At 42.2% G+C, this 25,837-nt stretch overlaps 1 protein-coding gene across 5 annotated transcripts in view; it reads left to right on the plus strand.

Moving 5' to 3' along the window:
* The window catches only part of wnk4a (WNK lysine deficient protein kinase 4a), a 108,255-nt gene that overhangs the window by 42,527 nt on the left and 39,891 nt on the right, over positions 1-25,837 (plus strand). For all 5 annotated transcript variants that reach the window (XM_069907283.1, XM_069907285.1, XM_069907280.1 and 2 more), the window contains 4 exons: positions 6,075-6,247; positions 7,837-8,057; positions 11,846-12,003; positions 21,360-21,448. In XM_069907283.1, the coding sequence (XP_069763384.1) occupies positions 6,075-6,247; positions 7,837-8,057; positions 11,846-12,003; positions 21,360-21,448 (641 nt within the window). The remainder of the gene's footprint in view (positions 1-6,074; positions 6,248-7,836; positions 8,058-11,845; positions 12,004-21,359; positions 21,449-25,837) is intronic.

The raw sequence follows: 25,837 nt of genomic DNA on the forward strand, positions 1-25,837 counted from the left end.
ACTTTCCTCATGTTCTTCACCCCCTTCCCTCTCTATTCACAGAGCCATTCCCCCTTCCCTGGTGTGCCCTTCTTCCCTTATCCACATATTAACTCCTGCCTGTGGGACTTTATCTTTATCTTTGCTATATAAAGTGCACTGTTTGACCTGCTGAGTTTTCCCAACATTGTGTTTTTACTTAATCACGGAGTCTGCAGATTCTCATGTTTTACTCCTGAGCTTGTATTACTCAGTCTTCCAGCTGCATTCCCTCAATTGAATGGGTTTTATTAAAGTTTTTCCCACTTTCATAAGTTTTATTTAAAGACTCATGCCATTTGGCTCAGTGCAGTTACAATATTCATCACATCTATTCCATTAACACTGATTGATGATATTGCAAACAGTCCTGGAGTCTTTTGGAAGAACCTCTTCCTGAGCATTGTATTAGTTAACTGCAAGATAAAAATTCTGCTTGATTTCAGAGCTCTGTATCACAACTACAGAGAAAACTCACGGAATCTTGGAAATTGGCTTAACTCCTTTCGAGGTGAAGAAGGATTTTTTTAAAAAAGTTGGTTTAATTAAATTAGCTACACAAAGTTTTAAATGAAGAAGTAACTTGTGGCTGCCCCATTTTGAACAAATGTGAGAGATTTAATAGAGCAAACACACACTAAGGTTACAGTTCTGCTGGGTTCCATCAGTGAACAGGGCTACTGAGATTCTGAAGGCATCTGGCACCTTTACAAATCTGGAGTCCCTTTTGGAACAGTTAAGCCAGAGTCCCTCACATGTCTGCCACTTGCTGTTACACAATTATTCCACAGACGCATTTCTCACTAATATCCTTGATGTTTGGAAGGTGGCCAAGCACAGAAGTGTCAACAGGCTACCTGAGGAAGCAGTCACACAGGGAGACCCTTTGTGAAGGTGCCAGGGTATGAGACAATCCACAGGGGGCCTCCAGTGTGTTGCGAAAATACACAGAAAAGCCGGAGGAACTCAGTGAAACACAAAAATGCAGGTGGGAGATCCAGTACTGAGGGAGTGCAGCACTGTTGATGCTCCCTGGACCTATATTCACTAGGTCTTTCACAACACATTATAATTCATTGTTCCGAACTATTTTGCAAGATCCCCAGCCATTCAGAAATAAAGCACCACTAATTCGGACTCCTCGAATTTGGCACCCTTCACCACCTCTCCATCACCCATAAGCACCTGATGAGGTCATGAGATGCTCCTTTTTCTGATGAAATGTCAAAATGAGGAGCTGTCTGCATTCTTGGACAGATGTCAAGGATCACATGGCATAATTTAGAAAACAAAAAGGGTATTATCGCCTGTGGCCTGACCTGTACTTGTACGTACAGACAAAGTGCCAAACAGATTATGCACTCGATATAAAGCTGTTTTTTTTAAATTTGAGAGAGCTTGCAAATTGAGTACTTGAATGCATCAGTGATTATACTTAACAAATATATTTAATTGGCATTAAAATAATTTGGTATATTATGAATTATTTCCTCCTCTCACTAGTTACTGTATTGTTATATCCTAAGAACTGGGAGCAGGAGTTGACCTTCTGGCTCGTCGAGCCAGTCAATGAGATCATGGGTGATCTGGCCGTGGGCTCAGCTCCACCCACCTGCCTCATCCCCATAAATCCTTATTCTCCATGTTATTTGAATTGTACCCAATGATTGCCATGTAGACATTGCTGTCAATTGGGTTGCACAAGACGTGTCCCTGCAGTGCAGCTCTTGTGCCCTCCATCCAGAGAAAGACATTGTTACCTGTTCCTATTTATGCCCCTCTTCTGAATGTGTTGAAACTATTCACATAATGATGTTCCTCTCCATTGTAGAGTTATCGGTCCAACCATTTTGGATGCTCTCTGGACCTATATTCTCTAGGTCTTTCACTACACATTATAATTCTTTGTTCCGAACTATTTTGCAAGATCACCAGCCATTCAGAAATAAAGCACCACTAATTTGGACTCATCGAATTTGGCACCCTTCGCCACCTCTCCATCACCCATAAGCACCTGATGAGGTCATGAGATGCTCCTTTTAAGGCGTCGGAGCTGTCCCGTGGACTCCCATCTGCAAGCAGCTCTGCAGTGATGGCACCTTGCAGGCTGGGTATATATTAATCATTTATTTAATAACAGTGGGGCGGCAAGATGAATCTGTTACAGCGCCAGCGGTGGGTGTTTGAATCCGGGTCAGTCTGTAACAAGGTTGAAGGTTCTCCCCGTGTCTGTGTGGGTTTCCTCTGGGTGCGCCATTCAAAATATACCGAGGGCTTGGGTTAACTGAGTGTAATTGGGCGGCATGGGCTTGTGGGCCGAAAGGGCCTGTTACCATGCTGTACATATAAATGTTACATTTAAACGTTTTTTTACTTTCTCAATTAACTTCATATTATGAAAGACTCACAGATTCTCTTTAATCTTTGCACCCCTTCTCAACCCAACCACGGGGTTGTGCACCTGAAGATGGAAAGTGGTGCTCGAAAGTGTCATAAATTTATGAATGGCAATTTATTGCCTCCCTTTGCTTTTATTCTGACCAATGGAAATACACCCAAAGAGAACGTTAATGAGGACATTTTTAGCTTTGGTGTTATCTATGCACCATCAATCATTCAGGAGACTATTGTGGAGAAACCAATAGGCTTTAATTCACTTGAGAACATAGCATATCAGTTGTCCTGCACTGAGTTGCAGGGTCTGTGCAACAGTCACCATTATACAGGAGCCTGTAGGGAGGGCCATAGATGCAACCGGCCAATAGGTAAACCTGACCAGATAATTATACATTACAGTGGTTTACCAAGTTACAAACTCCTAGGTCCCCCTGAACTAGTTCAAGCTCTGTCTCCCATATTGTAGTCCTCAACGTATCACAGAAACTGTGATGGTCAGTGCCACACTTAGCCTATTTAGTCACAGACAGATTTGCCATTGAGAGGAAGTGAACACTAATCCACAATGTGAATAATGACTTCAGCAGGAAGTGGGGCAATCCCAGCACTAACACAGAAGTAACCAACCCTAGGATTCTTTTTTTCCTGTGGGCCAGGCAGAATTGCCACTAATTTGTAGTGGAAAAAAATGCTGACTCAATGTACACATGTAAACAAACTGACTGTGCAATACAGAGAAAAATAAAATCAATAAAATGCAACAGAGAGTCCTTAAATGAGTCCCTGATTGAGTTTGTTGTTGAGAAGTCTGATGGTGGGGGGGGCGGGGTAGCATCTGTTCCTGAACCTGGTAGTGCGAGTCTTGTGGTACCTCTACCTCTTTCCTGATGGCAGCAGCGAGAACAGAGTGTGTGCTGGATAGTGTGGGTCCTTTTTTTAATATTTTATTTACAAATTTTAAACCACCATAATAATTACATTCAATTCAAAAGTTATTTTAAAAAGTTATACATGTGGTATATAAACCCCTCCCACCTCACCTCCCCCTAAAACATCTAGAGAGAAAATAGTAAAAGAAAGAGAGAAGAAAATAGAGAAAGACCGGATAATGCCAAAGGAATAGAGCATTCATATCATAAAGTCTAATATTGGAGGTTACCAAAAAATGACAACTTCAGAGAGTGTATTAAACACACAAACCCACATATTGTAAATGTGGGCACCAAATTTTCTGGAATCTGTTTCGTAAACTGTAAGTAATCTTCTCAGGTGGTATGCAGCTATGAAGTTCTGCAGGCCATCTTTCCATACCTGTATCTGACTTCCATGATATTGCTATACGTTTCCTAGAAACTGCTAAAGAAATAGCCCAACTGTCATCTGATGTGCAAAAATGAGGGGTGAGTGCAATTTCAGAGCTTGCCGTAGGCGCTCTTTTACCTAGAAATGCCACTGATCATAATCTCTCCTTCCATCCCCTCTGTCACTGCCTTGATAAAGCAGCCAACATATTAAAAGACTCATCCCACCCCAGCTACATGCTCTCTTCTCCCACGCCCAAGGACATTTTCTTCCCTACTGTTATCAGACTATTGAATGGGTCTCTCATTAGCAAAATGATTCTGCTCTTGCACATTATTAACTGAATTTTGTCTCTGTAACACCATACTCTGCAATTTTCTTTTAATGTGTTCTAATGCTAAACTGAAGTATGAGGTGACATAATTAGTCAAGGTATCAAGGGATATGGGGAAAAGGCAGAAAATTGGAACTAGAAGTGAGAACTGTTTAGCTCCGGGTGGAGATGCAGAGCAGACTTGATGGGCCAAATGGCCTACCTCTGTTCCTTTATCTTGTGATCATGCTAAAAAAAATTCACTGCTTCTTGGCACATGTGATTCAAGAAAAAGACCCACCAATACTGGAAACTATTAATCTTGTACTGAAACAGTTATCATTAAAAGGAATTGGGGAAATGATTTGCTAACATCATCCACGTCCTAAACATGAATTCACTTTAAAAATAAACCCTTCGGATAGTAGATATTTAGTGGACAGGTTTGAGAGAGAATTAATGCCAAGAAACTTGCCACCATATCTCTGCGTTCAAGCTAAAACTGGAGAATTTTGCTTTCCACGTGCCTTGCTGGGCTGAGATAGTGTGGCAGAATTCCACTCAGCAGCTTGTTTGTTTTCAAATAGTCAGCTTTTTACTCCTTTGTATTTGCTGCAGACTGTTGAAGTTATGGAAAGAACTTTTTCTCCAACTGTGGAATGTGCATGTTAGTGTCCCATTAACAACAGAATACTACCTCTGGGCCTTCAGTTTAAGTCCTTTGAGTGATCAATTTGATATGCACATTGAATTTAAAAATATTCCACGAGTTGGATGAGTGAGTACCTAATTTCATGCAGACATGCTCCTCTCCCCCAGCCCAAACCTGCAGCACTAACATTTCAATACAGTGTAGTTACCACTGGGGAATAGTAAAATACCATTTGTGTTGCTGGCTTGAGAAGAAAATTTGTAGAATGGAGAACAGTAAGTAAAACCAGAGAAAATCGCTTGACAAGATCACTGCAAATCCACTAACTGTGACAGGAAATCTTGAAAGTCAAACCAGTTGGTTTTCTTTTCCTCTATTGTTTCCACATGTACTGTATCTACCTTCAATAAATATTTTTTGACGTACAATGTGTCAGAGTTTACAAGTATGACCTTCCAAAAGAAACAAGGCATGAGGCACATTTAAGCCGCTTGCCTCAATCGAGGACACAAAGTTTAGGATAATAGAGAACAGGCATAAAATTAATCAAAAGTTCTTTGTAGAAAAGTGGAAAGAGCTAAATTCTCTGCTCCACTGCATGAAGCCACTGGGGGGAAATGCAGGGCAAATTCAAGCAGACAACTTCACAGAGGAGAAACCATTGAAGGAACTGTCTACAATTGAATGACATAATTAATGTTAAGTTAGATACATTAAGGGGTTTGATGTATGGATTATATCTTAATGGAACAGATATTCAATAAGCAAATATCTTCAATGGTTCATTCAAGACGGGAATAATTCCTTTGATTTGGAGTCTCGTTCACATGGTTTCTGTTTCAAAAAAGGACAGATCAGTGGGGAAACTACAGGCTTTCGGTCTGTTGAGGAAATTCTGGAAGTGATTGTATTGTCCTCCAAAAAATGGAAGGAGCCCCCACCAGAATGTGAAAATATATTCTTTAAAATGTTTAATTTTTTTCAGCTTTTAAACATACAGCATGGTCACAGGCCCTTTTGGCCCATGAATTTGTGCTGCCCAATTGTACCCAATTATACAACCCCAGTATGTTTTGGATGGTGGGAGGAAAATGGAGCACCTGGAGGAAACTCACAAAGACATGGGGGGAATGTACAAACTCCAGTGCTGGATTCGAACCCCTGTCGCAGGTGCTGACCCACCAAAGGTCCAACAAATTTGACGCTGCAGCAGTTGCGGATGATAGAAATCCAAAGTTCTCCCTCTATTATTTCCCTGGAGACATTAATATCAATAAAGCAGTGGTCAAATACATCGCTGTGGTGATAATCTCTGTATCATCTTTCCGTCTATTGTGCAGATTGAACGAGTGTTATCGTCTTTCCCTCATTCCTGTGTTCACTTGTCATTAGACTCGGAAGTTATCGAAGGCCGAGAGGCAGAGGTTCAGTGAGGAGGTGGAGATGCTGAAGGGATTGCAACACCCCAACATCGTACGTTTCTATGATTCCTTTAAGTCTTCGGTGAAAGGTCACAAGTGCATCGTGCTGGTGACGGAGCTGATGACGTCAGGGACCCTCAAAACGTAAGTAGTTACCGATCGCACTTCAGAATGTGAAGGTCAAAAGAGCTGCAAATGCTGGAAATCCAAATTAAAAGCAGAGAAATGCTCAACAAGACAGGCAGCACCTGCAGAAAGAAAAATGTTTCTAGAAGCTTTGTTTACACTGCAGAACTCGGGGTGTTTTTTCCTCTCCCTAGGCAGTGTGATAGCTCGACTCACAAGCAGAAAGATAAGTTTGCACTGAATCCATGGCAGTTGAGAATGCCCATCCAATGATATTCCAAAATTAAGATAGCGAGGCACCTCATCTTCAGGTTCAATGACCCACTTTCTAGCCTCACTAATCTTAGCTACACAAGTTGCTAGCGATTATTCATTAGAAACCTGTGATGGAACAGACAAGTAGGTTTTCATGCGAATCGGTGGCTGTATTTTCTGATAAACATTTGCCCCAAAGCTGTGAGCCCTCAGGCCAATTTTAGGGCATCAGTGTGAAAGTGAACATGAGATTACTTGACAAATGAACACAAACACTGTTACAAATATCACTGTGCTTTATTAGTGCTTTGCAAAGCATGAGAGCTCCATTACAGCAAGGGACACTGGCCCACACAGATAGTCCACAAGAGAGTCTCCTGTGTGGCTCACAAGATGCATTTTACGCAAACAAATTTCCAGCTTTTCAGAATATTTGAACAGACTTTCACAATCTTTTTTCCATACAAGTTTTTTAAGATTCGTTGCATGGGGGCCATACCCCTTACCCAATGGTTAATGGTCTTTTACTGTCTTTGGCAATTAAGGAGTTATTGGTGTTCTTCACAATCAGCTTCAGCCTTGCTGAATCATCGACGTATACAATAAACGCTCTCGGCTTCTCTACTTTAAGACTCACATCCTCATCAGCTTGGTGTATTTTAACAAGAGATCGCTGGACCTGACTAACTGTCACTGTGCTACATCACATAGTCAACCTCTTTCTTCAGTGATCAGTGCATGAAAATTGGAAGAAGCAGACTGCCGGCCTCTCAACCCCTCTCTAAAGTCTGCTCCTCAATAGCATGTGCCATGACTCCCTGCTCCATCTCTCCTCTTTTACCTTCACATCTGCTTTCTTCAAACTGAATTAATTGGGAATAAAATTCAGCATTCCCCATTTCACAAAGAAATGTTTAAATAATCAAAACACTTAAATTCCCATTCTACACGAGAGGAAAAAAAATAGCAATCAAAGAACTCTTTGTTGTGTTCATGTTTTGGATCTTTCTGAAGCATTGGTTTTCCTAAAGTAGCTAATCATGAGTGACGGCTATATCTGACTTTATTTGGTGCACGATATATAGTAATAGGGTGACACAATCAGCGTTGGTGGTTAGTGCAACTCTGTTACAGCGCCAGCAACTTGGTACCATCTGTAAGGAGCATTAATGTTCTCCTCATCTCTGCCTGAGTTTCCTCCCACCTTTCAAAACGTAACAGGGGTTGTAGGTTAATTGGACGTAATCGGGTTTGTGAGCCAAAATGGCCCGTTACCGTGCTGTATGCCTAATGTTAAATAAGCTGACGTTGCTAGCAACCTGTAGTTAGCTGGGATGTTATTTTTATTTCAGGTATCTAAAGCGTTTTAAAGCAATGAAAAATAAGGTCCTGCAGAGATGGAGCAGACAGATCCTGAAGGGTCTTCAGTTCCTTCATACCCGATCTCCTCCAATTATCCACCGTGACTTGAAATGCGATAATATCTTCATCACGGGCCCGACCGGATCAGTAAAGATTGGTGACCTTGGTCTTGCAACACTGAAAAGCGCCTCTTTTGCCAAAAGTGTAATAGGTGAACACATTGTCTATCTTTATTTAAACCGATTAACGTGACACCTTGGCACAAAATGAGTTGAAGACTGCCTTGTCTCATTTTAACAAAGGGTCCACGAAATATTGCCCACAAATTATATTGTGTCTATGATAAATGATTACATTTTAATGAGAAATAACTTGTGAAGGGAAATTTGGGATCCTTTGTGATTCGGGCAAGGTCCACATTTTGCGTTTGTTGTCCTCTGTACATCTAACACAAGCAGTGGACCATGAAGGAGACATGTGTGCCTGGCTGGCTGTTCTCGGGCTTGGGATTACAGGTGACCCGCTTCACTGTTGCTGAATGGGGGTGGGGTGGCACCAGAATTTGTTCCAGGCTTTCTGGAAATTGGGGGCTGCCTCAGGTGTATTTTAACAAGAGATTGCTGGACCTGACTAACTGTCGCTGTGCTACATCACATAGTCAACCTCTCTCTTCAGTGATCAGTGCATGAAAGTTGGTATCATTATATTCTTAATATATTCACCTGCAACCTCTCTAATTTGTTGCTGATTTAAAGTTTCGAAAGAAAAGTTGAAGCCATGCTGACGCTATGCAAATGCACAAAATGGGTGGAGAAACTCAGCAGCTCCTGCAGTATCCAAAGGAGGAAAAGAAGGGCTCAGGCCTGAAACGCTGGTTATCTTTGCTCCTATGGACGCTGCGAGACCCGGACTTCTGTGTATTTACTGCAATCACACAGCGTCTGCAGACTTTCTTTTTTCATTGACGTAAAGTAAATATTCCTAGTGATATACAATAAGACCTCTGGTATCCAGCATCTATGGGGATTGGTAGATGCTGGATAAGTGAATTTTCCAGTTGTTTGAGGCTGCGTGTTGCGTGATTGGTGAACTAACGGCGAGGCGTGCCAATTTTAAACTTCCGTATTTTTTACCTCTTTATTTTCCATGATTGATTTTGACGGTGGCTTGATTTCTGGATAATAGGTGTTATTTAGTTCAGTGAATGATAGGTGGATGTCCTGCAAATTGTGCAAATTTTATGAATAAGGTATGTTTTTGTTTGTAAAAAAAAACCCATGACGATGACTTTCCCTCAGGTGCCCCCCCATCATTACCCTCCCCCATTCCCCATACTGACCCCATTTCATGGGCTATTCGTCTACCATCTGAATGAATCCCACTGATCTCTGCCTGACCGATCCTTCATCTAAGATCAGCTCTCTTTCCCCAGCTAAGGGGAAACCCACTATTACTGTTGATATCAGTGACTCTTCCTAACTATTGTGCACACTGTTGCATGACCACCTAAATCAGAACAACGGAGAGACCATAGCAATAATTATTAGGCAACAAATAGATAAGGACTTTACAAATCCACTTCCTCATACACACATACCCAGCATCTTTGCAGTGCCAATGTTAAGAGTACAAGTAATTACCGTAGAATGTGTCAAAATCGCAGTGGCCAGGAAATGTATGAGTTACTTGGAAGTCTGATTCCCATATAGGTGTAGCTTGTTTTCCCCTTGAGAAGATTATCTATAAACCTAAGAAACAAATATGGCACATTTTTAAAAATATGACAGCCATATTTACAAAATGAGGGTGAAAATCTTTAGCTGTGCCCCACCCTTGAGACCTCTGTCAATGTCCTCTCAAGATCTAGGTAAATCATGGAAATTTGAAGCCTGTGGAATAGACATCTGATCCCCAACAATTCCTCTATTTATTTCTTCTTTCTCTTTCTTTTCATTCTTTACTAATTCTCTCTTTTCCTTTCTTGGGTGGGGGGGGGGAGGTGGGTGGGATAAGTGATCACTAGCTCCTTTCTGATTTGAAATATTCACTTTTTTTCTTGTTGATTGCATGTTTGGGTTTAAAAATGTAAATTAAATATATTTTTTTAATTACCATAAAATCCATTTGTCTAAATAGTTTGATATTCTAATTAGTTCAGAGTCGGTGCTGTGCAAAATGCTCAGCAAAAGGAGGTGTAAGGTGCTCCTTCCGTCCGATAGCCTACAGGTCACCCTTGGGCAAGGTGTAGTACCTGTTTAGCCTCCCAATCAGGGTCATGTGAAGCCATGGATTGCAGGAGGTGGATGGTTTTTACAAGCAGATACTACAGATTTGAATTGATGGTTGTAAAACTAAAAGCGCTGGGCAGATGAATCTGCTGATCAATGGCCAGGGTTACCTGTCCAGTACAGACCCTGCAACTGAAGAAGGCAATGGGAAACCACTTCAGTATATTTTCCCTTGTATAATCAAATTGGACTACAGTCTCAGCTCGAAGATAGAAGATTGAAGGGGGACTTGATAGAGGTGTTTAAGATTTTAAAAGGGACAGACAGAGTAAACGTGGATAGGCTTTTTCAATTAAGAGTGGGGGAGATTCAAACTAGAGGGCATGGATTAAGATTGAAGGGGGGAAATTATAAGGGGAACATGAGGGGAAATTTCTTTACGCAGAGGGTGGTGGGGATGTGGAATGAGCTTCCGGCAGACGTGGTTGAGGCAGGATCATTGGTTACATTTAAGGAAAGACTGGATCGTTACATGGATAGGAGGGGATTAGAGGGTATGGACCGGGTGCTGGTCAGTGGGACTAGGAAGGTGGGGATTTGCTATGGCATGGACTAGTAGGGCCGAACTGGCCTGTTCTGTGCTGTAAGTGGTTATATGGTTATAGAGCCTTCACCGAAGGAGAACAGGGAGGGAACAACTACAATTCAGAGGGTCAGAGAATGTGATGGATGGAGAGACATGATCACCCACACCAACCGGCAAGGCACCTGAATGAATGAATTCTTATTTGATACCAGCTAGGTCCTACATTCATCTCAGACCAAATTAGAAAAAGTGTTCTTTGCACAAATTTGGCGTGAATCCAGAATGAATGAATATGGACACCTATTTTTTAAATATATAAAACTTTTAAAGTGAATTAAGACATAATTAATACATAATCTTGTATTTTATTGACCAAAGGCTAGGACAGCTTTGATGTGAAGAAATAGAAAGCATTGAGCTGCAGATAGGCTGCCCTTGAGCCAAATGTTCATGGTTATTTAACATAATCCTCAGAAGAGGTCAACAAATGCATACTCAATGTGTTTGAAAAGAGAGTGGGTAAGAAATATTGTCTCTGACTAAGTTGTAGAACTATCACCGGGAAAGATTGGTGGATGTACTGCATAGATACTATATTCGTCCAACAGATCGACTGAGATCCATTGATGTACTGAGAACAGCAAACAACAGAGAACAGGAATGAAATTGTATGACTGAAGTGAAAAGAGAAGACAAGGCTAAAATGATTAAAATATGTTGGTGACAACATCAACTGTCTTGAACAGGAAGGATGAATTGGCGGACATGATTAGCATAATGCAACGCTATTTTGCTGACAGCGACCTGGGTTCGAATCTGGCACTGTCTGTAAGGAGTTTGTATGTTCTCCCTGTGTCCTGCCGCCATTCAAAAAATCGGTCATTTGGGTGTAAATTGGACAGCACAGGCTCTTGGGCTGAAAGAGCCTGTTACCATTCTGTATGTCTGCATTTACAAAAGAAGACAAACTGGGAATGAGCTCCCTTATTTTGCCTTAATTCTGCATTTATTACCTTTAACCTTTTCAAATGAGCGTCTCTCCTGTGAAAATTGACAACCAGTTTTGGAACCAGGAAGATGAGTTTCTGATGTTGGTATATAAATAACCAGGTGAATGTGACCATGTTCTATCAAAATCCCTAACCTGAAGCACTGTGGCGGTTAAAATAACCTTCCTTGTTTCAGGTACTCCAGAATTTATGGCCCCTGAGATGTATGAGGAAAAATATGATGAAGCTGTTGATGTTTATGCATTTGGCATGTGCTTATTGGAAATGGCCACCTCAGAATACCCATACTCAGAGTGTCATAATGCAGCCCAGATATATCGCAAAGTAACAAGTGTAAGTACAAACTTATTTTTAATTTCCTTTAACTGAAGAATTAATTTGTGAATCAAAGTTGAAATTGATAAATTCTGGGATTTTCAACTTCAAGATCATTGTTTTACTGCTGAACCTCATAGTAACATCTTTTGTTGCCTTGAGATGATTATTCCATTACAGTCTTCATTAACATCTTCACTTCACACACAGCAAGTGTGAGGTCACTCAAAGCCCTTCTGCCCTTCTCCCACCCCCCCCCCCACCAATATAGAGCAGGTTCCATTCATTCTTTTTTTTTAATTTTCAAATCCCTCTAGAGTTTTACCTCTTTACCCTGATAATGAAACTCCACCATCCTTATCTTCTCCCTACTTTTCAGCAATGAGGTTCCTCAACTTTGGAATTCCCTCCCGAAACAGCCCTGGTTAAGATGGTGTAGCTGAATTAGAACACACCTCTATACTATGATTTTAAACTTCTGTCTCCTAGATCTTAAATTGAAATTATAGTGTTGCAAGACATAGGCCATGAATGAGTGCATTGCTAATCTGAAAGCCACACCATGGTCAAAACAAACAAATGGGACAACAACCCACTGACCATAAGCGTGGCCTGGAACTAATAATTTTTCTTTGGCTTGACTTCGCGGACGAAGATTTATGGAGGGGTAATGTCCACGTCAGCTGCAGGCTCGTTGCAGCAGTTGCAAGGGAAAATTGGTTGGTTGGGGTTGGGTGTTGGGTTTTTCCTCCTTTGTCTTTTGTCAGTGAGGTGGGCTCTGCGGTCTTCTTCAAAGGAGATTGCTGCCCGCCGAACTGTGAGCTGCCAAGATGCACGGTTTGAGGCGATATCAGCCCACTGGCGGTGGTCAATGTGGCAGGCACCAAGAGCTTTCTTTAGGCAGTCCTTGTACCTCTTCTTTGGTGCACCTCAACAAATATAACCATCAGATAGTTATGGTTCAAATGAAGAGCTGAATTCTCAAGTTGAGACTGCCTTTGACGTCAGGGTAATATTGGATTGTGCCTGGAATCAAGGAGGTTCTTCAAAGCTCTAGGTCTGTGCCTTTAGGCCAGTTGAATGTTTCAACCTTGGCCTGTGTTCAGACCTGGCAGGTAAATTTGACAGAAAGTGGATTGAATTCACCATCCTGTTCTCCTGTCCACCCCTTTTCTGGTTTACCTCTGGGCAAAATTGATTTATTGCTTTTTGTTAGATGAAGCTGAGACCCATTTTCAAGTAAGCCTCTAGTTTCCAGCTTCAGGTTTTGATTTATGCTCAAAATGAATGTTGTGTTGCTTTTAAAACTGGCGCCAGTTTCCAGTTACCCCTTCACCACTACATACCCTCCCGATTCCACCCCATCTCCCTTCCACAGAATCCCCTGGTCTCATCATCCTAGTAAAGATCACAAGTATATTCAAGAGAAAATGTTGAAACACGTTATGGGTTTTTCACAAGATACAGGAGCAGAAGTAGGCCTATTGACCCATCGTGTCTGGTGCACCATTCTAATCATGAGCTGATCCACCCACCCACTGAGCCTCACTCCCGGCTTTCTCCCTGGAACCCTTGATGCTCTGACTAATTAAATACCTGTCAATCTCTGCCCTAAATACACCCAATCATCTCACTTCCACAGCCACCTATGGCAACAAGTTCCACAGACTCACGGGCCTCAGACCAAAAAAAATTTTCTGCATCTTTAAATTGATGATCTTTCATCCTGATGTTATGCTGTCTTGTCCTAGAACCCCTTACTGTGGGAAACATTCCTGCCACATCTACTCTGTCCAGGCCTTTCAACATCTATGAAGTTCCTTCTCATCAACTGCAGTCCAAGAGCCAACAATCATTCTTTATTTGCTAACCCTTTCATTTCTGGCATCATTTGCATAAACTTTATATGAGCCCTCTCTAATGCCAGCACGTCTTTCCTCAAATATGTGTTTTTGAGAGGAAACAAGGGCACCTTTACAAAATCAAATTATTTACGACCTTGGGTGAAAGTTGGACTGAACAATCAGTTATGTTTCATTGACCACTGAAAGTCAAAACATTTTCTGACTGCATTGAGCAAGAGTTAAAATATCAACATAATGGAAATATGCCCATGGCTAAAATGTTAATGCCTTGAAATCAAGTGTTCCCCTGCTGTACATTAAAAGATTCCATAAACCCACATAAATTGCTCTCTTTGAAGTGCTCAGGAAAAGGAAAGGAGTTTGTTTAACTGAGTTTGGATAATCAGTAGAATCCTGACAAAAGAACAGGCTGGATGAAATTAGTCCCAGGCTACTGAAGGAACAGGGTCCGTTTCACGAAGAGTTAGGGAGGGCAGTGAGCCAAATGACGTTGGATGAGGTTTTCAGGGTGATGGGGAATGGGCAGCACAGTGATGGAGCTAGCAGGGTCCTGTTTGAGCCTGAATTCAGATGCTGTCTGTGTTTCCCCATAGTCAAGTTAGTCTTTTATTGGGTCCTCCTGTTCCTAAAGATGTGTGGTTTGTTGGGTTCATTGGTTATTGTATATTGCCCCTAGTTTTAGACAGGGGGAGTTACTGTGGAGAAATGGGTCAGATGGGGGCTCTGAAAGTCACATGGTCCCCGGTGTCAGAAGAAAGGGAACATTGAGGTGCCTCTTCTGCCAGTTTTTTGCTTGCACCTTTAATAGATTGCTGAAGTCTAACATTACTATCTTGGGCCTAAATCTTCAAAATGGCGGATTTGATAAATTCATTGGGTTCATCAAGTTTGTGTCAAATATCAAGAATCCACAATGTTGAGTAATTAGAGAATCATGGGCATGTCCTGAAATGAAGGAGGCTCTGTCCTGCATGAAATGGTCACCAGATGTCCTAGGAGAAGGAAATCTGAATTTAGACATGCAGCTCGGTAACAGGCCATTCTGGCCCATGAGGCCGTGCCGCCCAAATACACCAAATGACCTACAACCTCCGTACGTTTTGAAAGCTGGGAGGAAACCGGAGTGCCCGAAGGAAACACGCAGACACATACATACTCCTTACAGACAGTGCCAGATTCGAACCCGGGTCGTTGGTGTTACACTAACCGCTTTGCTAACTATGCCACCCATACATTTTGTCCACCCATACTTTTAAAAAGGTTCTTCACAAAATATTTTCCTATCTGATTGAAGTCTCTGGTATTACTGTTTAACTCTGCGGGATTGAGAAGTAAGTGAGAGTCTTCAGGGGGACATGCTTCCCAAAGTGGTTAGCGCAACGCTGTTACAGTGCCACCGACCTGGGTTCGAATCCGGCGCGGTCTGTAAGGAACCTGTACATTCTCCTCATGTCCGTGTAGGTTTCTTCCCACTGTCCAGAAATGTATGGGGTTTGTGGGTTAATCGGTGTATTTGGACAGCACAGTCTCGTGGGCCAGGAGTGGCTGTTGCTGTGCTGTGACTCTAAATTTAAAAAAATTTTAAAAGTTGCTGTGGATTGATTTGGAACTGTTTGATGGCCATTGTATCCAACACTGATAGTTTTTAGGGCTATTATCTGCATATCCAAGAGTCAGGTCTGCAGATGACATGTGAATACAGTAAACACTTTTAATATAACAGTGGATTGGGGCCTTGATTGCCAAATGATGTTTCACTTGGTCAGGCATCTGGATGCTTTGATTTGTAATTTTGGTCAGTAATAGTTATTTATAATGGTTTTAATTTCCCCAGTTTGACCAACCAACCATGATGTGTAGTGGTAGTGACAGTGGGGCTGCTTGTGAGTGGGTTATTGGTGTTCCTGGAATTGCAGTAGCCAGAATGGTGGCAGTGATTAAGTTGCCAGATTCCAATCTAGAGCCCTAAACAAGTGACTTGGATGACAGAGGTTCATATCCCAGCCACTTAAATTCAGTGACCTTGATAAAGGGATATAAAAAGCTAAGAAATATCTGGTACAAAAGCAGAAATGATCAGAAACACATCACCAGCAATGGAGAGAGAAGGAGAGTCATTTAAAGGTTTATTAAGGGGTAAAACGCAGGATTCTGTTGACACTGTGGTTAAGTGAAAAACACACAAATGCTGGAGAACCTCAGCAGGTCAAACAGTGCCTTTATGTAGCAAAGGTGAAGATACATCACCAACGTTTCAGGCTTGAGCCCTTCATCAAGGTGTATGGGAACATGAGAGATATCTGGACAGAAGGTGGAAATGGGGGGGAGGGGTGGTGTTGAGGGTGGGAGAATGTTTGAGTAAACTCTGCTTTTTTTTGTCCACCACCTTGGCATTTGGAAAATCCACTTTCTTCCTTGGTGTGTAACACAGACCCAGAGCAGTGCAGTTGTTCTTAACTGATCAATGAAATTATCCAAGCAACCCATGATTAAAGGGCAGTTTAGTGATGGTCGTTAAATGCAGATCTTGCCATGATAGTAGTCCATTCATGAATGTAAGTAATTCAAAGTTCAGATTTATTCGGAGTACATACGTGACATCACATACAACCCTGAGATTTCTTTTCCTGTGGCCCAGGCAGAATTACCATTTATTGGTAGTGCAAAAAAAACTACTCAATGTACAAGTGTAAACAAACTGTGTACAATACAGAGAGGAAAAAAAATCAATAAAGTGCACAAGTAAGAGTCCTTAAATGAGTCCCTGATTGAGTTTGTTGTTGAGGAGTCTGATGGTGGAGGGGGGGGGGGGGGGGGGGCTGCTGTTCCTGAACCTGGAGGTGTGAGTCTTGTGGTACCTCTAGCACTTTCCTGATTATAGCAGAGAGAACAAAGTGTGTGGTGGGTGGTGTGGATCCTTGATGGTTGCTGCTGCTCTCCAACAGCAGCGTTCCCTGTAGATGTTCTCGATGGTGGGGACAGTTGTGCCTGTGATGTCCTGGGCTGCATCAATTACCTTTTGCAGGGTTCGTTAACACAGAAACCTTGCAATTAAGACCAGAACCTTCAGTGCATGGGGACACTCAATCCTTGTAAACCATTAACAGGTTGAAAGGACACTGGAGAGCCATAAATCCTGCACATTTGTTCAAACACCCAGGCAAAACAATCATGTTTGTGTCAAATAGCAAGAATCCACAGTAATTAGAGATGGTTGTTGACTCTTTTGAATAGGACATGACATTATCCATTCTCCTGCTGGACATGTGTGATGAAAAGAGTGTGTAGGTTGAAGTACTCGATTGCAGTTGCTGATTGATGTCCTCATCTGTTGACTCTATATACTGGCAAGGGTTAAGGGGTATCACTAGTACGAAGAAACTGGAGTCCAAGTACACACACGCATCAGTAACATCTGCAGCCCCCGTGCAAATGCTGCACCCATGAAGCTCGCCCAGGAATTCCAGCCCTTCGATCACAAACTTGATGACCAGTCCACTGCTGGGCTTTGGGGTGGGGATCCTCAAAACACCCCCCACCCCAGCACTGATTTCCACTTAACCCCGCTAGTAGTAATGTCGGGGGTCGGGTGGTGATGTTAGAGTCACTACAAGCTAAAATCAAAAAAGCCTGTGCCCTAGCCAGTAAAATCAGAGCTGTACAATGGATCAGTCGGATGGACAAAATGGGAACATCAGTTCCCATTTTGCTCCCAAGCTCTTGCAGGAGCCAGCCACATGGCTGCCAGAATGTTATGCAAACCATGTAGGCAAGATAAATTAACAGAACAATGAATTAAACTGCACACCTTATTTTCTCTTGAGTTTAGGAGCTCCCCATTCTCAGCCATAGTTGTTAATTAATTGCATTAAGAATACACAGAAACAGTACAACTCCAATGATCAGAAATGGTCAGAACCAGGCCTATATTTCAGATAAACAATATTTTTGGAGAACTGGTCATTTTTTTAAAAACAGCCCAGTAACAACAGCAAATCACTTGAAAAAATGTTTAAACAACAACAAGGGAAGGCTTTTAAAGCATAAAATAATGTTTAATTCTCACCAAAAAGCAACCTGAACAAAATAAGATAAATTATACTCCGAGATTTTTCCAAATTTGCCAACCTGTGACATCAGTTTGGCTCTGAAAAAAATTCAGATAACCGAGGATTTCTAATTGTTTTGGATATCCTCGTTGATCCAAAATTTTTTGCAAGTGAAATTATGTCATTTCAGCCTTAAAATATTTTGGGTAAATGAGGACTTCTAATTTTTCTGAAATCCTCAATTATCCAAAATAATTTTCGGGGCCAAAAGGGTGTCACTTCCGAGTCCAAAAACATTTTTGATAACTGAGGATTTTGGATAATCTGATGTTGGATAATCCGATTTTGGATAATCGGAGTTGTACTGTATGCACATGTCGAATATAACAATTGAATGTGCCCATATGAAGGCAGCCATGTTTAAATTCTGCCATTTGTCTATGATCACTCCTTGCCCTGTTAAGTGCGCCTTAATATTTAGAGCTAATTTGTGATTCTGTGATTTCTATCCCTCTGGCAATGAAACTTTTGCCTTTTCTATCTTCAAATTGCAGTCTAAGTAACTAATTAATTTAATGAATTAGGTGCAGGAGTTGGCCAACTGGCCCATCGAGCCTACTCCGCCATTCAATGAGATGATAACTGATTTGATGATAGGCTCATCTCCACCTACCTGCCTTTTTTCCCATATTCCTTAATTCCCTTACTATGTAAAAAATCTATACAACCTTGTCTTAAATATCTTTACTGAGGTCGCCTCCACTGCTTCAATGGGCAGTGAATTCCATAGATTCACCACCCTCTGGGAAAAGCGGTTCCTCATCTCCATCCTAAATTTACTCCCCTGTATCTTGAGGCCATGTTCCCCTAGTTCTGGTCACCCCTACCTATGGAAACAACTTACCTACCTCTATCTTATCTATGCCTTTCATGTTTTTATACATTTCTAAATGATCCCCTCTCATTCTAAATGCCAGCGAGTGCAGTCCCTAATGACTCAATCTCTCCTCAGAGGCTAATCCCCTCATCTCTGGAATCAATCATGGATTATGATTGTGGTAAGGAGTGGAGGATCAAGATACAAAGGTCCCTCTAAAATAGTGTGGGGACCTCAATAGGGGGCAAGTCAATGCAATCACTCGAAGTAACACAAAGATTAATGTGCATCCTGATGAGTTCAAGTTTATTTGTCATCCAATTGTACCAGTACAATATCATGAAGCAGGGTTCTCTGAGATTGAAGCATGCGATGGACAGCAGCTATATTGTTAGAAAAATGGATGCCTCAGCAAAGAGACCAGAATTTATAATGAATCACACCAACTAAAGCTAGACAGCGTGGCCTTAGTTCACTCTTGAAAGATAGGACATGGCGGCAACAGGTGATGGTAGGTTTCAGTATAAGATCATTAGACATCGGAGCAGAAATAGGCTATTCTGTCTCTTGAATCTGCCCTGCCATTTAATCATGAGCTGAACTATTTTCTCACTGCCCAGCTGTCTCCCTGGCTCATCAAGAACCTATCAATCTCTGCCTTAAATATACCCATAACCTGGCCTCCACAACCACCTATGGCAACAAATTTCAAAGATTTACCGCCCTCTGGCTGAAGAAATTCCTCTGCGTTCTGTTCTAATTGAACGCCCTTCAATCCTGCAGTTGTGCCCTTGTGTCCTAGACTCTCACACCTTTCTACATCTACCCTGTCCATACCCTTCAACATTCAAAATGTTTCAATGAGATCCCCTCTCATTCTCCTAAATTCCAATGAGTACAGGCCAAGAGCTGTCAAACACTCTTATCCTTTCATCCTTGTGGACCTCCTCTGTACCATCTCCAATGTCAGCATTGGGGAGCCCAAACCCTCTCTCAATATTCCGTGAGATCTCACCAGTGCCTTTTAAAACATAATACACAGGAGCAGAAATGGGCCTATTTTTCAAATTGAGCTTTACTTCTCTGATGTGTTCATATTGAACACCCATTGCTGAGGTTTAAATTATTCCACCAATGATGTGATGTTTCTCCCCAATCTCTTTGGATGTTGTTGTTCCATGTTTTGGTCTGGGGATATTTCAGAAATCTTGGTAAACAGCCAACATAGTTAATGATGCTGAACTGTGTTGATGCAAATCTGATTATATGTATTTGACCTTAGTGAAAGTTGTATTATATGGCCTGAGTTATCAAGAAGAAATGCAGTTAAAACAAATTTAATTTTACTCAAAGTCATCAGTACTAGCTCGTACAGGAATAGACTGACTTTGATGTGCAATAAACAGTAAAACTGTAAATGAATTTCTCAACCACCTTGATTTGATTACCTCATTGGAAAATTTTGGACGTTATACAATGAGCTTATTTCCATCTAACTGCTTAAGCTGATACTGCTTAAGCGGACCTGCCCATAGTTTACGCTCGACGTTTTGATGAATGTCGAGCATGTTCTTTATTGAGTGCAACGCTTTTCAGCTTTTGCCATTAAGGTAAGTGCCACACTTGGTGGTTGTGATGCCTTTAAAACAACTCCTGTTGTAGCTTCTTTCCTGGCAACTTTATCAGGTTGGTGTCTATTTAGCTAATAACCTCCTGAATTATATATAATGTAAATACGTGGGGAAAGTATAAGCATGCGTGAGGAAATACTTGGGTCTAAAAATGCATCTGTGTGCTGAGTCAAGTGTACATGAGAGAATCACTGTGCTGGGTAACCCAGGAGTTGGATGTGAGCCCCCCTCCCCAGGCTCAAGTATTCTACTGCATGAGGGCTAAGGCATCACAATAGGGCCTTACAATCACACAAAGGCCCTTTCTCGACAGTGACAGGAGTTTGTGGAGGAAATGCGTTGGAGTGTTAACGAGGAATGTGAAATCAGGAAGAACGGTGGGGGTATAGAGGGTGGAGTTGTGGCAGTCAGATGGAGAGAAAAGTGGGGTGTGACAGATCAGGTGGCAAGGATCATGGGAGAGGGAGATTTTTGGGGTGGTGAAAAGGTCCAGGGAGAAGGGAGAAATGATCAAGATGGAGGGATTTGTGGTGAAGCTAATTATTGGATGAGTTTGCAACAATAAGGATATGACTGGGGAGATGATTGAGGGTCTTAACATCAGAGTTGTGTTAAGGAGTTAAGTAATAACTGGTATTGCAAGACAAATAAAGAGATTAGTATAATAGATTCCCTGGCAATGGTTCAGGTAGGGTCAGAATCTGCTTCACTCTTTGAGGCCAAATAATTTGCATCACTAAGAGATCAGCCCAATGCATTTTGGAATAAATTGCACTGACGTCTTCTCCAGACAAATGCCAAGTTGAGATGACACACTTATCAAGTTTCTTAACTTCTCTACTTGGAATTAACTGACACATAATTAAATCAGCCTATCCATTTAAATCCATTGTCAGACACAACTGTTGCATACATTTGATTGCCCTGAACTTTTTTTGTTGTTTTTCTATAGGGTGTAAAGCCCGCCAGTTTTAACAAGGTAAAAGTTCCTGAACTGAAAGAGATAATTGAAGGATGCATCCGCCAAAATAAAGATGAGAGGTAAGAATCTGCTCTTCATTTGTCACCAGGTAATCTTACCTGAGATCGATAGTGTTCACCTCTGCTCTTTGAATCATCCCTGCCAATTCTACATGGACAACTAGCAGACAGGAAATACCCCTTATATATTTTTAAAATTTAGACATACGTCACAGTAACAGGTCCTTTCGGCCCACTAGTTTGTACTGTCCAATCACACTCAATTGATCTATGATCCTATTTGAAGGGTGGGAGGAAACCTGAGCACCCAGCGGAAACCCATGTAGACACGGGGAGAGCCTACAAACTACTGACAGACAGTGCCAGATTCAAACCCAGGATGCTGGCCCTGTAACAGTGCTGTGCTAACTACTATGAGATCCATGCCATTTGTGTGGGAAGAGAGTAGTGTGCATAGATGTTCTAGTTTCTGTCACAATAGCAAACATCTTTTAAATGCATGCCTGTTATCGTGTCACACTAATTTGCAGTGAGAAAAGCATTAGATTGTAATTTATAATCCCTCGATTGAATTGTATTCTTTAAAAGACAATTACAGGCTTTGAGGTTAATAGCCAGGAATATGAATGAAAAAACCTCATTCAGAAGTGGCCAGGTATATACCTAGTTACAGAGATCTGACCCACATCTTGATGGATAAGCCTGTAGCACTTGATAATGGGCCTTTGGCTTCACTCTGACTGAGCTGAGAGCGCCCTGTTGGCATTACCTGTTACAGAAGTCCAAGCTACTGTTACGACCAAAAAGAGTGAGACCAAATCAGGAGGGCTGTAGAATGACCAGGTCACTGGGGATCGAGATGAATGGGACATTAAGGTAAAGCAATCAGAAAAGGAAGGTCGCGTGCATTGAGAAGGTTGCGTGCATTGAGCAGGCAGTGTTGATGGAGATGTAGGTAATGGAGATTGGCGAGAGAAAGCACAGGCTGTCCTTGAGGTGCCGCAGGTTGTTCAGTTGTTCAAAGGTGAAGCAGCAGCACTCTCTCTCTCTCGAGAGAGGAGTTGGTAGTTGATGAGAGGAATTAGAGAGGAACAATGATCAGCATAACATTAAAAAAACCACAGTAAATGCTGGAGGAATTCAGCCAGTCTCGCAGCATCCATAGGAGATAGAGATATATTACTGTCGTTTTGGGCTGAGCACTTTTTCAAGGTATAAGCAAAAAGCAGGCAGATGGTTCAAGAAAGAAATGTGGAAGAATGGAGGGAGAAAGTCTAGACCAACAAAGAAAAGATGTTAATTTGGATATGATACGAGGAGAGGTGAGAATTGATTTTTGGCTCTGTGAAAGGAGACAAGGGGAAAAGGGAAGAGTGAGAGAACTAGAGGAAAGGAGGCTGGGGAATGAAGATGGGTGGGGAGGGCTTTAACGGAAACCAGAGAAGTCGATGTTAATGCCATCGGTTGGAGGGTTCCCAGCTGGAAGATGAGGTGGTTTTGCTTCTTCAGTTTGCGGGTAGTCTCAGACTGGCAGTGCCTGAGACCATGGACAGACATGTCAGCAAGGGAATGGGACAGGTAATTGAAACGGGTTGCCACCTTGAGAGCCACACTATTGTGGCGGACAGAACCGAGGTGTTGAACGAAGTGATTTTCCGTCTGGGCACCCTTCAACCTGATGGCATTAAAATCAACTTCTCCAGTTTTCGTTAAAACCACGTCCGTCCCCCCGTTCCCCCAACCCCGCAATCTTTGTCCCCTGTCTCCTTTCCTCTAGTTCTTTCCCTCTTCCTTTTCACAGAGCCATAATCCATTCTCACCTTTCCTCTTATCATATCCAATTAATAAATATCTTTACCTCCTGTGAACGCTGCGAGACTGGCTAAGCTCCTCCAGCACTTGCTGTGTTTTTACTACAATTACATCATCTGCAAACTTCCAAGTTTCACTCCATTAAGTGGTTGATAATTGGGGTAGGAAGAACATTCCTGCTCCTCCTACTCAAGTGAGATAAGTTTAAACATTTGTGGCCTTTAAAAGAACATACGTATACCTAGTTCAATTTATTGTCATGCAATTGTACAAGTACACCCATCGAAACAGCTTTCTCTTCTCGGTGCAAAACATGCATACAGACAACCATACATATGTAGTATGTAAGTACACATACAAAAATAAATAAATATTGTTAACAGAGGGAAGAAGCTGTTTCTCAGCCTGGTGGCACTGGCTCTAATACTCCTGTATCTCCTGTAGTTGAAAGATGCTGTGTGCAGGGTGATGGGGATAATCGATGATTTTGCAAGCCCTCTTCAAACAACAATCCCAGTAAATCACGTCAATGAGGAGAGGGAGGAGGAGACCCAAGCGATCCCCTTCTGCTGCTTTTATAGTCCTGTGGATTGACCTCTGATTCAATGCTCTGCAACGACTGTATTGCATAGGACACTCTTGATAGAGCTCCTGTGGAAAGTCAGCATGGTGGCCTTGCCCACCTCACCGTGTAGTTGTTGTTTCACCTTCCTGACTAGTGAGGAGATGTGTGTCCAGGGTAGATCACTTATTAAGTGGAGTCTGAGGAACCTCATGCCCTCTACTCTCTCCACCACCAAGGTGTTAATGTGTAGTGGAAGGTGATCCTCCCTGGTCCACAATCATCTCCTTTGTCTTGTCCACGTTGAGACTTGCGTTGTAATTTTCGCACCATGTTACTAGATTATCCACCTCTTCGACTCATCATTGTTGCTGATGAGGCCAATGACTGTCATGGCATCTGCAAATTGATGACCCTATTGGAGTTGGATTGTATTCGAGTCAGATTGTATTCCTGGGTCAGTAGAATGAACATGATACTATCTTTTAAATTGCCCAAAACTGTCATAGTTCATCATAGTAGATGGGATTTTGAATGAGTGTGACATCCCTTGTTGTAAAAGGAAAGGTCCAAATGATGTCAAGGACCTTGGAGAGTTATTGAACTGTTTATATCAACATTATGGGAGGTGCCCCTCTACCTTGTAACAGTCGCATGGGAGGCTGATGCAGCAATTCGTTGCCTAAGAGTGCAATCCTCAGTCAATTAACTTGACCATTGTACTGCATAAAATCAAAACCATCCCCACCACTTTTTAATTGATCACATTCAAGTCACTTGCATCCCTATTCCAATACATTTTATCTGCCTGTTGTAACTGCAAAACAGAAAATGAATCACTAATCCTTGACCTTTTCTGCTTTTACTGAGAACATTTGCCAGTGAAAAGCCTCACCTAGATGTCCAAAGATTACCTGTAGAGAATTATAAATAGCATTATTACTGTTAGGAAATTATCTGCATAAACTTTGGATGTTATCTAATCAAGAATCATAACATTATAAATGCATTTAGTAGTCCATTGATACTTCGCATTAAAAATAGGAGCTGGATTAACGCATTCTGCCCTTCAAACTTTCTACAGTATAATGGGTGCTCCTCTATCTCAATACAACATTCTCTTTCTCTCCCTTGCTTTAGTCCTCACTCTATTCCCTTGACATTCTCAATTGCACAGCAAAGTTAGGTTCCAATGCAATCCTTAAAGTTGCCTACGGCGCCGCTGTTGTTTGCCAAATAACAGGAAATGAGGAGTCAGAATATCAGATGGAGATCAAGAAACTGGTTGTGTCGTGCCAGAACAAAAATCTTCTCAAAGTCAGCAAGATGTAAGAGCTCATTGTAGGTTTTAGGAAGCATTGATGGAACGGTGGTGGAGAGGGTTCCTACCTTTAAGTTTCTTGGAGTCCTGGATTCTGCACATCAAGACGACTGTGAAGAAGGCACATTAAAGTCTTTACTTTCTAAAAAGTCTGAGGAGAATTGACATGCCATCAAATACTCCGTCAAATGTCTATGGCACACATGTCAAATTCTGGCCCGCGGGCTGGCCCGCAAGATCATATTAAATATATATTAGAGTTGGCCCGCTGGCCGCCACGCCAGTATAGCGCATGCACACTGAAGGTGAAAATGAAGACGCCGGAGGTGTGGAGGGATCTCAGAGTCCCGAATCCCGGGGATCGGAGCGCCGCACTCAGCCCGCCCGGCTCCCGGACACACAGACGCGGCTGGAGTTGGGAACCATCCTTGCTGGGTCTGCGCTTCAGCGGCGACACCGGACCGAATGTCTCGTTGGCGATGCCTTCCACCTCGCTCCGTGCGCGGCGGACCCTGCCTCCCGCTCCTTTTGTTGGAGACTAGCCCGGCGCCGTGAGATTGCAGTTTAATCCCTCTCCAGCCATGGGAGGGGGGTGGGAGCAACACGCTCTTCTCAGCCAATTCCTCCACCGCCCCGGACGCCGGCGTTTCAACGGGGGGTTCGGGTGCCTTCGTCAGGCGACCGACCTGTTGGTTCAAGACAAGGGGAGAGTGTACAAACTCCACACAGACAGCACCTGAACTCGGGTGAACGT

The sequence above is a fragment of the Narcine bancroftii genome, chromosome 12 (genome assembly GCF_036971445.1).
Source record: "Narcine bancroftii isolate sNarBan1 chromosome 12, sNarBan1.hap1, whole genome shotgun sequence".
NCBI classification, from domain to species: Eukaryota; Metazoa; Chordata; class Chondrichthyes; order Torpediniformes; family Narcinidae; genus Narcine; species Narcine bancroftii.